Source organism: Ictalurus furcatus, chromosome 2 (genome assembly GCF_023375685.1).
Source record: "Ictalurus furcatus strain D&B chromosome 2, Billie_1.0, whole genome shotgun sequence".
Classification (NCBI taxonomy): Eukaryota; Metazoa; Chordata; class Actinopteri; order Siluriformes; family Ictaluridae; genus Ictalurus; species Ictalurus furcatus.
Window position 1 is genome coordinate 29,268,230 of NC_071256.1, and position 13,199 is coordinate 29,281,428.

General features: G+C 37.2%; 1 protein-coding gene across 1 annotated transcript in view; it reads right to left on the reverse strand.

Moving 5' to 3' along the window:
* Positions 1-11,756, reverse strand: part of igf2bp1 (insulin-like growth factor 2 mRNA binding protein 1) — a 41,093-nt gene extending 29,337 nt beyond the window's left edge. Inside the window, exons 1-2 of the mRNA XM_053613204.1 lie at positions 10,764-11,756; positions 9,515-9,575 (exon numbers count right to left, since the gene is read on the reverse strand). Coding sequence (XP_053469179.1) covers positions 9,515-9,575; positions 10,764-10,938 — 236 coding nt within the window. The 5' untranslated portion in view covers positions 10,939-11,756. The remainder of the gene's footprint in view (positions 1-9,514; positions 9,576-10,763) is intronic.
* Between the last annotated feature and the right edge of the window lie 1,443 nt (positions 11,757-13,199).

Consider the following 13,199-nt stretch of genomic DNA (forward strand, 5'->3'; position numbering starts at 1 on the left):
CCCACATAAACACTGATGGCTGAAAACAACTTTGAGAAATTTTGTCTTCAGTCAGGCGTTTAAGAGCCGTAACACAAACAAAACAAAACAACAAAAAAAACATCAGGGAAAAACCCTACAATTTGTTATAGTTTAACAGCCATCAGTTGATTGAGCTTAACATTTCCTTGGCACAAAAACCAGATCATATATCTTTGTATGATTTTTGTATGATAATAACCCCAAAACACCAATTCACATACTGCTGGTTAATTTAGTCTCACCCCCATTATACCTGGAATAGGTTGAATATGGACCTTTAAAAAGACAATATAGCACAGAATTACATATTTAATAAAATATACACTATATATACACACTATATTTTATAGAAAATGCATCAAGGGCTATTTTTATATATTATCTGTCTTGTCTCTGGCCAATAAAAATATACATAAGTGAATTAAACAATTCTTAAACTAATTGTATACTGGCCTTGCACCAAAAACTTTAAACCACTTCATAGCAGTAAATGATAAGAAAAAAGAAATAATACCAGATCAATTTAAAAAAAAAAAAAAAAAAAAAAAAAAAAAAAAAGTAATTACAAATAAGAACAAAACTACTGTGAACAATAACTTTGGGCATCTACTTCATGAATTTCCATTCCCCCATCCCAAATGGTTTTACATCTGATATGAGCAAACAAGTCCAGTAAGTCTAATTCATATATAGACAAGTTTTAATGGTTATGTTTGCCTTATATCTTACATCAAATGTATAAATCCTCTTAGCCTTAGCAACTGTTATAGATTTCTCCATCTTTTTGTCTATCCAATTGCATGATTGGATAGAATATGCAGTATATAGACAATAGTTTGCACTGGTGTTGTCCATCCAATACTGTTCTGTTGTCTTGTCTAGTTAGCCTACAGTATCCTGTGTATTGTATATTTACACTTGTTCCACACAGTCATGTATTTGCACTTTATGTACTCCTGTGTACTGAGCCATGTGCTGCGCCACTGTCCTGAAGAAATGGCATTTCGTTCCAATGTATACAAGTAGAGAAATGACAAAATTCCACTTGATTTGAAATCAAGAAACTCCTCCAGTCTCCCATGAATCAAAAATCTAACTCTGCATGCCTAGAACATACTGTACAGGTACATGTTTTGTTCCACAAGATACAAACAATGTACCTAAAAAGGTTCAGCCACCCAAAAAGTCTCTTAAGGGCCAATTATGGGACTTAAGTGTATTTTAAAAAGGTGCACGCTATGTTCAAAAGCACCTGACTAAAAGATATAAAAACAAATATCCTTGAGGGTACTCGTATTAACATCTGAAAATGTCCAGTCCTTTCCTTTTTTCCCCCTGAATGTGCAGTCCACATATCTCGTTTAAGATTAAATAATTAATTAGCAATTCTACCTTTCACATGTCCATCATGAATGTTCAAGCTGTCTGGAAAACCCATCTTCTTTTCCTGAACACTTCCAATCACACCACTTCGTTTCATCAGGAGTCAACAGCATGCACACAATGCAAAAATAAAAATCTGCATGGAGCTATATTTTTAGTTCCCAGTGTGAATGGAGACACACTTAACATTAGCATCCATCTTCTGTGACTCGCTTCATTTCTGGTGATCAGTCCACCATCTTATGATGCCACAGTTTGACTACACGTGCTGATTTATATCAAAGTGCTTCTATTATATCTTGTCTCAGGCAGAGTGGATATATTTTGCACATACATTTCAATTAGAAATGTAGGGGATATAAAATGGTTTAAAAAAAAACAAACAAAAAAACCCCCCCAAAAAACCCCAAAACACTCCAAACTTACAAGAGAAAGTTATAGGGAGCACAAAATGTATGTATGCAAATTGCACTATTGATGAAATTATGCATGCATAATATGGAAGTGATTTGAATGATACTTTATTTAATCCATTTATTGTAATCAGGGTATAGCAAAACACATAGCAATTCACCACTAACAATAAGGCTTGGTAGACTGTGACAAGACATTTGTAAAGCTACACAGCGGACTTTGAACAGTCATGTCATATATAAAGACTGGTCACAACACCTAACAAATATTTGCTTGCATTTACCTGAAAAGCATGGTTATATCCATGCATGGCTTGACTGATCTACTGTTCAAGCTCAACACAATACATGATGCATCTTAAATAAAATATATTAAGTACATTGTGGTTTTTTAATGGCACAGTACCAAGACAAATGTTCTAACTAATACATGACCTTGTGTTGCCTCGAATAAAACACATTGCAGAAAAAGATAATAAGAGTTTTATAAACATAACTGAACAGTGAGTGTTCAGAAAAAAAAATCCAAAAAAAAAAAAAGTAAAAATGTCATTTGAACTGGAGTCTCGATATCAGCAGTCATGTACCAGAAAGACACCTGAGGCGTGTTCAAACCAGACTGTTTGCAAACTTTTCTCCTGAATGGCTTTGTCTGTGTAAAAAAGCTCTAGATCCAGTTTCAGAATGCAGTCTGCTTCACTAATCTTGTGTCAGCATCAAATACAGAACTGTAATCACCTCTTAAAGAGTCATATGCCAGTTGCATTTTGTAATGTTCAAAATGTATATAACTAAATTAGATTACATCTCACGCAAAAAGGTACTCTAACTGGTCCAACTACTATCTAATGGGTTCCAAAAACATGAGAATTCATGTTTAGCAATGCGATGTCAAGACACCACCAATTTCCTCATAAGTGAAGATCACTAAACTTTGTCATTTGTAAATAGCTTTGGATAAAAGCATCTGCTAAATGAATAAGTGTAACGTAAATGATAGGACAAACAGCCTGCTCAAACCAAGTATTTAGCAAAACTCTGTCTATTGAATATATACAAATCACAAGCACGCTCTCTCTCTCTCTCTCTCTCTCTCTCTCTCTCTCTCTCTCTCTCTCTCTCACACACACACACACACACACACACACACACACACAATCTATATAATAAAATATGACACTATTTAAATCCATTTGATTAATCAGTTAAAATGTACAACATGGAGGACAAATTTCCAAAAACACAGATAAATCGCTGTAGGAGCAGCGAACGCATGTTATGCTATCTACATTACTAATCTAATTACATGTCTGCTCCAAGCCAAACAAATTAACCAAGAAATCATGTTAGGTTTATATTTTATATCATTTTAACCCTAACGTCCTGTAAAAGCTGCCAGGATTCTATGGTCAAATTTAGGAAGGTCACTTCCTTTTAGTTTCACTATCTGCACAGCCAAATGCTTCTTTGCTGAATGTTGGGATAGTAGATGCTTTGATTTGTTAGCCAGAACGCCAAGTTTGCATTTTCAGATGGGAGGAGGGCCCTTGCTAACTAATGCGTGAATATATGGGTAAAAAATTTGAATAGTAGAACATGCTAGGACATGAAATTTGAATACTAAAATGGGTAGAATGTTTCAAAATCAGTGTTGGCTGGTGAGAATGTTTTTTTTTGTTTGTTTGTTTTTTAAAACGGCACTTGAGACTTCTACCCTATCGCTGTTCTCTTCAGAGACTTCCTGCCACTAGTATATTTTCTCTTGCATATATAGGTACATGGTAAAACTGTCAGTTTGAGAGATAGAACTTAAAGAATTTCAAGTTTTCCCTCCCCCTCCTTGGCAAGTATTTATGGTGCCTATGCTTTCAGAGGAGCCCGTTCAGCAGCAACACAAAGAGAGCTACAGGGGGGTGGAAACAAGACGCTAAGGTCCTTACATCACAGGGGAAAAAAATCAACAGGATCTTCTTGAATTTTTTTTTTAGGCATCATCACCTCTGACCATGTCTTTACCATGGGGCAAAATTACACCAAACCAGAGTCAAATTTAATAGCTACAGAAATCTATGAGCAATTTTTTTTTTTTAATGTTCCATATATTTTTTATATTTCAAATTTCAGAAGTCAGCAGTGTTTTGAGCTGTAAAACATATTTCACCAATTACCTACCTGCAGCAAAATATAGCAAATATCAAAAATGGTAACCACTCAAAGCTTTCTCTCGATTAGCTTACAATATAACAAAAACTATTTGACATGTTAACTCCATTAATTTACATCTGAAATGTATTCATATGTTAAACAATACCTCCCCTTTTAACTGGTGAAACATTTGTATGATTTTTTCCACAAATGTTAATTTATGGCTATTTAATAAAACCTATCCATGAAACCTATCCTATTTGCTTATTTCTGAGTCATGAAAATACTTTTTTTTTTTGCCCCCCAGGACCACCTGTTGGACATGTTCTTCTCTAAGAAAAATTCTCTGGTCATTCTTCACCAACCTGACATACCTCTTGGAAGGTGGAGAAGGGAAGCTGGAAATTTAATTTCACAACAACAGCTTTGACCTCATTATATACCACCTCTAGTGTTCTAGTTTACATGACTTGAAGCTCTAGTTAAGGATTACAGATAAAGTACAAATTTTCAATTATTTTAATGCTCGCGTATGTGCAATGAATGTTTAAGTACAGGCACTTGCGTATAATCCAAACATTTAAGGAAGTGAAAAATTCTCCTTTGCCTTTTCATCACTGCTTCCTTGACGTATGGACACGAAGAAATGGCAAAAATGCAACCACCATACTATTTATTGTTTCATCTTTAATCCTTCTACACATTCTTTCTCCACACTTAATTTTTTTTTGTTATATGCAGAAAAAAAAACAAAAAAAAAAAAACAACAACATTTTTTCAAAAGGCCAGCATGTTTGTAGGCTACATGCTGGTGCTATGTTAAGGCTGCTTAAACAAAACAGCACCCACAGCATATAGGGATTCATCCCACTTTAAAAAAAAAAACAGGACAGATGGTTAAAAATGGGGAAGGGGTTAACAGGGAGGAATCTTCTTAAACAGACAGCAGCACATATTTTAACCCTACCACACTGCCAGCATCTACAAACAAGCATGGAACAGACTTGTCTTTCTCGCTTCCAATCTTTAATTGCTTTTCTTATCCACACCCAAAGCTCCAGTCCTCATTTTGAGACAATCCACAATGGCGGAGAAGGGAAGCCCTGTAGGAAGTGTCATTGTACAACGCCCCTACAATCCTTATCCCCCTCCCCCTCTCCTCTCCTCTTCCCTTGTTCTCGCAATTCTTCTCCTCTCCTGAACAAGCAAGCCCACTGAGAGTCATGCTGGTCAAATGACCCAGCTGAAAGCATGCCTACATTTACATTCAACTAGCCTGCTAGCATATACCTACCATATGGAATACAATGAAATGCTAGAAATGCATTTCTTTTGAATGTGGGTGTGTGTGCCTGGTGTTCTAGCTTGATTTTGTGAGAGCAAGAGAACCAGGGGAAGAAAGGAAGAGTGCACATATGTATGTGCCTGTGTGCAAGAGAGGTGGCCTCTCATGCAACACAGTCAACTGCTTCTCAGAATGTGCACACAGGTGTTCGTGGTTCCTGATTGGTCGCTCCCCCTCTTGCTTTAGCTCCTCCCCCTGCCTTCTGTAGTACTATGATCAGGAATGGAGATGGAGAGAAAGGAGGGTGATCAAGTGAGAAAAAGAAAAAAGAGGGAGGGGGAGCAAGCAGGCAACTGCTGTGGCTCAAGACTCCCATTGCACATGTTCACTGCACATTTTTCAGCCAATCAAACAAAATGTGAAATATTCTACAGTACATAGGAAAATATATTATGGGTATAATATGCAACCAATTTGTTTACATGTTTGCTCTTAGTTCACCAATCATCACTTCTCTTCATGTAGACTCTTTCTAATGGCATGACTTGCAAAGTCAAGATAGCCCAAAATAACCATAGTTAGCCTGCTATACGAGCTTTCTTTTTACTGTTTACCAAACCTGTCACTTAAGCATTGCTTTGGATAAAAGCACTAGATACGTGCAGACATTGAATTCCTCTCTAAAGACAACAGACAAATCAGTCTTAAAAAATAGTTTCCGCCCCAAAAACACACACCTTCCCTGCTACTCGACATCATAAAGAGCAGTCTAGCACTTCTACAAATGCTGAAAGACAGGTCAATTATAACGGACACCTGGAAATTAAATGGTCACAAGTACAAAATATCTTTACAAAACAAACAAATACTGTATAATTAAATGTGATCATTGACAAGTAAGTGACCTTAAAGCATACAGCGAAGGAAAAAAACACCAACAATATTGCACTACTCCACATACAGCCATGGTGAAACTTCTCTGAACTAACATGTACCAAATTCCACATTCCTGCATTGACTTAATTTTAAAGTATTATTCAATGATTACTTTTTTTCTTCTATAGGCACTGGAGAAATATTTTCACAAAGAGGTTTTCTATACTTACTCAAATATTATCAATTCTATACTTATCCAAGTATAAACTCATGCACTAATATGCCAGACAAAGTAAAACAAGTAAAAGCTGCACATCCTAGTTCTGCTTGATGGTTGTAATCAAGTCAGAATAAAAATAAAGGTTCAACTGTCAGCATTATGACTTTAAGGACAAAAAACCCCGAAAATACACACACACACACACACACATGCTGGCATTAGTCAATACTAATCATGTTTTAATGAATAACAATGGGTGAATTAATAAAAAAACAGAGCATACAAGTCTGCAACTTGTGAATGTAAACATTTTACTAGTGGCTCAATTATTGGTGGTCAAATCACAGCCTAAATGTATACATTTTCCTATAATAGCTACTTATTATAGACTACTTAATGTCACAATCAGTAATGTTAAATAGAATTAAATGTGTTAATAGAGGTGATTAAAGCTTTTATTGCCTAATAGTGATATGGTGCTTCTGTATGGGCTAGATCTTAGCAACTGGCTCTGAAAAGGTGATGTGGGACATCCCCTTATATTCCATATCATTTTAGAAGTATTAAACATTCAAAACAGCGCTTGCAAATTTAACATCAAGCATGAAGCATAGGAAGGTGCCATGTGAGTATGGGCCTGCCATACACTCCTGCACATAGTGTGTATGTTTACATTATTTGATCAAATATCCATATTTTTTCTACTCTAATTTTGTCTGTAAGGCACACAATAAAGATTATTAGGGTCAACTTCTTGTTCCACGTGGACATGTGTCTCTGTGCTGTCAAGGCTTTCTTGACTTATGGGCATGCTTATAAAGAAGCTATTCCTCAATCCACTTCTGAATAATTACATAAGGACCCATGTTACCATACAGAAAAAAACATACAGAATAAGAAACTCTGCCTCTATGGCCTCCACCCTCTTTCTCTCTCATATATATATATATATAAAATCATATTTATGTGCATTACCACTGACCAAGCAAGATTTAAAAATTTTTTTCAATATTTTCCCAAATTGTATTTAGACCATACACGTTATAAAAAAATAAAAAAAGACCACACGCACACTACATACTAGCTTTATTTACTATTTACTATTTACATCCAAGCACAATCACAGCTTAATGCTAGGCTAATTGTGATATTAAATGAGAAATAGAGACGCAGAGCTAGGAGAATCAAAATGGCGGCGACAGAGCAACGATACCTTTGACCTAATTAGCATTCCTCATCTTCCACATATGAGTTTCTTGTGTCTGTTTTATTTAGACAGTCTACGTTTGTTTCAAATAATAGAGATAAAATAATGTTCACGCTATGAGTATTTAGAAGGAATCTATAAAACGCGGAAAAGAAAAAAAAAAAAATATGACCACCCCCCCATCCCATTTACAAATAGTTATGCACATGGTCTATCTGATGGCGAACACAGAATAATGCCTCTTCTGCTACTACCACCACCAGTAATAATAATAATAATAATAATAATATTAATGTTGTTGACATTACATTTTTCGTGACCAACGTAGTGTATCAATAAAAATTTACTTTTTATTGGCATTTCCAATAAAAACGTGGCATTTCCACGTAGTCCTCTATAGCCAGGCATGAGCCTTCATATGGATTTCGCCACACAAGGTTGCACTAGGCGCCATTTTCTTATTTGCTGACGTCGGACTGCTTTATTCGCAATGATGGCGACCACGTGCTGTTTCAGTCTGACTTTAAATTAAATTCAAAACATTAAAGGCAGGACCGAGCACGAAGACAAAAGGGAAACGGAGCATTAAACGTACGTTCAGCCACAAATTCATTCCACTAGCCAGCCCGTATAGAAAGCTGTAGGCGCGTGCTCATATTAGACCCTCAACAGTAGCCTATACAAATTAATAAATATATCAGTACCCAGTATTAAAGCGAGTAGGCAACAGCATTTAAGGTATAAGCCTACCTGTTCAAGTGGCACACACTGAACTTGATTGAATAATAACGCCACAAAATTTAAGATACCAAAATAAGCACCTGTCTTAAACGTTCTGATTTCACGCTCTCACTCACACACACACACACGTCACATTCACCCATTTGATCACGTAACCGTGGCACTGTTTGATTCACGATCGTTTAATTTGATAAGTGAATTTTTTGATAAGCCATTTTTTTAAATGGCTATGCTAATTTTTAACGGGTGAGAGTGGGGTGAGAAAAGTGGGCAGGGTAGGTTTTTTTTTTTTTTTTTTTTAATAAACACAATCCATTAGGCTATTGGAACATTCTGTCGCTTCCTACTAAACCCAAGGTAGACCCAATTCTAGCTTCTGAGAGGTCCTACCTACATCTTCACAAACCCCACCACCATATTCACGTAGTCACACACTAACCTCGTTCTGCTCGCACTGAACACAACACGCGTATGCATTAAAACAGTAAACCATTTACTGAACACATTTTTAGGTTCTTTAGTAACTGCTAAACATTTGCTATCCGACATATTAGGCACAGAGCGTAATAACGTGAACTCCATTAACACAGTACATTCTGTGCAATATTAGAGCCATATCAACTTAATGACTGCTTTTTTTTCATTTATTTATTTTTAACAAAACAAAAACAAAACGTTAGGCTATTAGTCCATCGATCCTTCAGGCACAACAGCTTAGAGTTTATGACTCAACAAAAGATCATTCGAGGCCTAGGCCTTACTTTAGACCAAGGCCTTTCTTCATGTATGAAACGGAGTAATGAAAGCACTGCAGTAAACGGCAGCAACAACGAGGTTATTTTATGTTTAAAACATGAAGAATAACCCCAAATAGCACCCGAAGTTAAAGAAAATCTTCCTGGAAAAGCACGTGATGTGCCATTCAGAGCCTACCGTCTTTTGTGCTTTAACTACCAAACGTTACAATGTCACTATGCAGAAGATGAATACATTTGTGTCGATATGGGGATGGAAACAGAAAGGTGTTTCGAAACAAAGTTAAAGGCAGTCAGCTATGTTGTATTTTTAAATCTAACATATCCACAAATTTGACACCCAAGAAGAATAAAGCAGAAGGGCGAAACATATCGTATGTACGCCTCCCTCGTGTGTAACCCATATAAAACAATGCATACATTCATGTTTGCAGCAACAGAGCAAGGATTTAAAGTAAAAGCAAATACCTTTGTTTCTTAGGGACAGAATGTTCTACTTCAATTCGTTTGCCGTGAAGTTCCACTTTACCTAAAAAAAAATTAAATAAATAAATAAATAAAATCACAAAATGAGGCCATCTAATCCATTGATTGGTCCTCACTGCTTAGCATATGTTGGCTATATTAACCATTTTAATGGCTAGTAATTGGACGCATTGCAAGCTAGCTTCGTATCAGTGTCAATGAATTATTAAAAAAAAAAAAAAAAAAAAGTACTACGCTACATAACTATTGAAGGGCTTATATACTGATATTGGGCTCGTCTGTGAACTAGGTGGGGGTGAGTTAGTGATAAACTCTTTTCAACAGAGTTGTTCTGGGGAAGCACATACCTACCTGCAACATTTTTGGTACAGTTTCACATTTCATTGGACGCATAGGCTCTATAGGCTGTTCTCGCCATTGGTGTTATGGAAGTCATTTCTAGACTTTATTCGCCGTTTTGTGTACACGTCAACAGAAACTTTCAATCAGACACTGGAGAATAGAGTTAAATAAGCCTTCTTACTCTGCGAATTGTAACATGGAAAAGCATGGCGACCTTCGTGCTATATAGAGCCCACAGATCACATGCAACATATGTGGACAAGCAGGGAGATATTTATATAGGGACAGTAAGTATACATGTATAAATCAGTGTTGCATTTAGTTTTGGTGTCCTCGAAGGGGGACTCCATGGCCGTTTCTTTTATGTGTTCCTACAATAGGCCTATAGGCTACATGAAACGTGGTTTATCTTACTATAGCGGCCTATTAGCCAAAAGGGGGAGGGGTGGGATTTCACTCTGTAGGACTTGGTCGATTGTACTGAATATGGAGACAGGTTTCAGAGCTTCTTGCAAGTACAACTAAATTCACATCAACGTGAGTATTAATGTCAGGCTCCTAATCTAATCAGACAACACTATAAAGGTAACAGAGCAAAGAACAATTTGAACGTTGTACGTTGATGTAGCTTATATTAAACAGTCTTGGCTAGCCTAGGAGTATAAAAGTTATTTTGCACTCCTTGGCTCAAGGAAATGCACACTTCATTCCTTTACACTGCAAAGAGCAGAAATGTATAGCTTAACGAGCCACAGCACACATTTAAAAAAAAAATAGATTAGATTTCTGTGCACAACACTTTAAAAGAGTCAGAAATAGTTTGTCGTGTATGGTGCAGTACGAGTGGAGTAAAACTGTAACAATGAGACTATTACAGTGAACTACTTACCAGAAAATGTTTCAATTGCTTTCATAGCCCATTGGTCGTCCGGGCAATCAACAAACGCGTATCCCGTTTTCACTAGAAACTGTCCAGAGTAAGGAATCTTGTAGTCTTCAAAGGTTTTAACCAAGTCCTCTGCGGTCACATTTTCATTCAGATTTCCAATATATAGCTTGTTCATTGTGAAAAAAAAATATCAACGCTTCCCCCCCGTAAAAAAAAAATACCAGAACTCAAAACAAAAAACTTTTCTACAAACGGGGTACTATTTGTCCAATATATATGTATATATATCGAGACCGCTAAATATGAAAGCACGTGTAAATTTCAACGAGTTGCAGCTGAAAACGAAAGAATTTCGAAGAGGAATCTTAAAATAATACGGGGAAAGTTCGCCTAACAGTAACGTAGCAGCCCGATGAAGTCCGCTGGCGAGTGGAGAATCCTTGATTGTAGCAATCCTGGCGAATTTCCTGCAGCGTGTAGCAAACGGTATTGCTCTGTATTAATGTGATGGTGGAATAGTGGTAGAGAAGTATGGCGGGATCGCGAGAAATTCTTTTCTCTCTATCTGCCCCTCAGCGTAGAGCTGTACCCTTGCACTGTCATACAGATCCTACTGCCTGGCGACGGCACCGCCTCTAAAGCGAGTCGAATTTACTAATTTTTTGTTTGCAAAGAGGAAACCACGTGGTCTGTCGGAGTAGCTGGAGAAGGGGCCGGACCTCAGCGACGTGTGTGAATATGTGTATGTATGTATGTGTGTGTGTGGAGCACAGCGGCAGATGGGCGTATGTTGGACCATCTAGTCCTTCTGTGTAATGGGCTTTCTTCACTACCATGCAGTAGTAAGCTTATGCCCTATCACGGAGTCATCATATCTGGGTATTGCATTTGTTTGCAAGATTGTGGGTGAAATTCAACATTTCTTTTGCTTAATCCCAGTCGCTGGTTCGGATTCCAGTGAAATGCAAGCTGATGTGCAGGGACATAAGGCCATAATGTGTTAAAAGTCATACTACCAATGACTTCTGCCACTAAATTATTTCTTCCACAGTCATGTTTTACATAGCTTATACCTGTATACGCGTGTATGTCTCAAGATTTGGTCGTGGACGCGATACACGAGCGGATGTTTGTCTTTTGTAAGCTATATGACGTTGGACAAATAAGAAATGTACTGTATTTTTTTAATCACCACATAGTCTACTGACGTAGTAAAAGTTTGTGTTGGCGAAAATTTCTGTTACATTTTTGAACTTCCACCGAAACACGTATAAACACGAAACATTGTCTCACGCGCTCCTGGTAAATATGATACAGAAGTAACATTCAGCTGTTAGGCCCATACTACAGGACTGCACGCGCTTTCTGCATTTACTTGAGAGTTTAAGCGGCCCTGCTGGAGATTTACAGCACCATAGCATAGCCCATAGGCTTTGACAATCGAGTCAAAATGGAGGGCTGTGAAAGTGCACGGCCTGCTGCTGCTGCATCCCGCCTACCACCAGGAAGTGAGCGAATCAACTGTTGCACAAGACCTTCTACATACGAACTGTGTGTTCTGTACTCTCTCTATGCTACTTTCCGTGATATGACACACAAAAGTGATCATTCACTCACGTGGCAAAGCTACGAGTCAGTAAAACACACTGGGAAGGTTTAGTATAATTCTTGGAGGACGTGTACACGTGGCGGCAGCACCCCAGCCTCGTTTCAAAGAAAATGGCCTCTCATGGGCTCCATGAAGCGTACTGGCTTCACCGCTTGTACATACTACGAAAACACGAGCTTCTTTCATGTTCATAGTCCGCGTTGTGTAGTGATGCAGCCGAGGTGGCTTATTTACTAAAAGGAAGATACATGCTTACTTGGTGTTAAAATTACATTGCTAACGAGCTGATTTTGTTTTGCTACAGCGAGTATTGTTCCTCCAGTTTTGACTGGTATACCTGCTGTAAGGTTTTGTTAAACAGAACAGCTTTATCTTGATATTTACGTTTAAAAATGTCAAAAGTAAACATTTAAACATTAAAATAATGGGTTTAAGTAATGTTAAGTAATAAACAAATACTATATATATATATACATATATAGCCTAGGTGCATTGCTACAACTTTACACAACTTTAGAATAAACAAGAATTCAGAGTTCTAGAAATATGGATTAATATGCAAATTGGAAGCGCCCAGGTGCATTACTTTCAAGTCTGCCCCACCCCTTCAGCGGACTTCCATGGTTACCTGTGGATGGATGGGTGCATATACATGAACAATTGGAACAAACAAACAAATACATACATAAATATTAGGCTAGTCAAGAGGATTCAATATAAAGCTGTTTAAAATGTTTTTGTGCACATAGGTTCTTTGATAAACTAGTTTGTATTGGCTAAACATAGTGATTTACTCACTACAGGGTGTCCCAGAAGTCTCCATACAT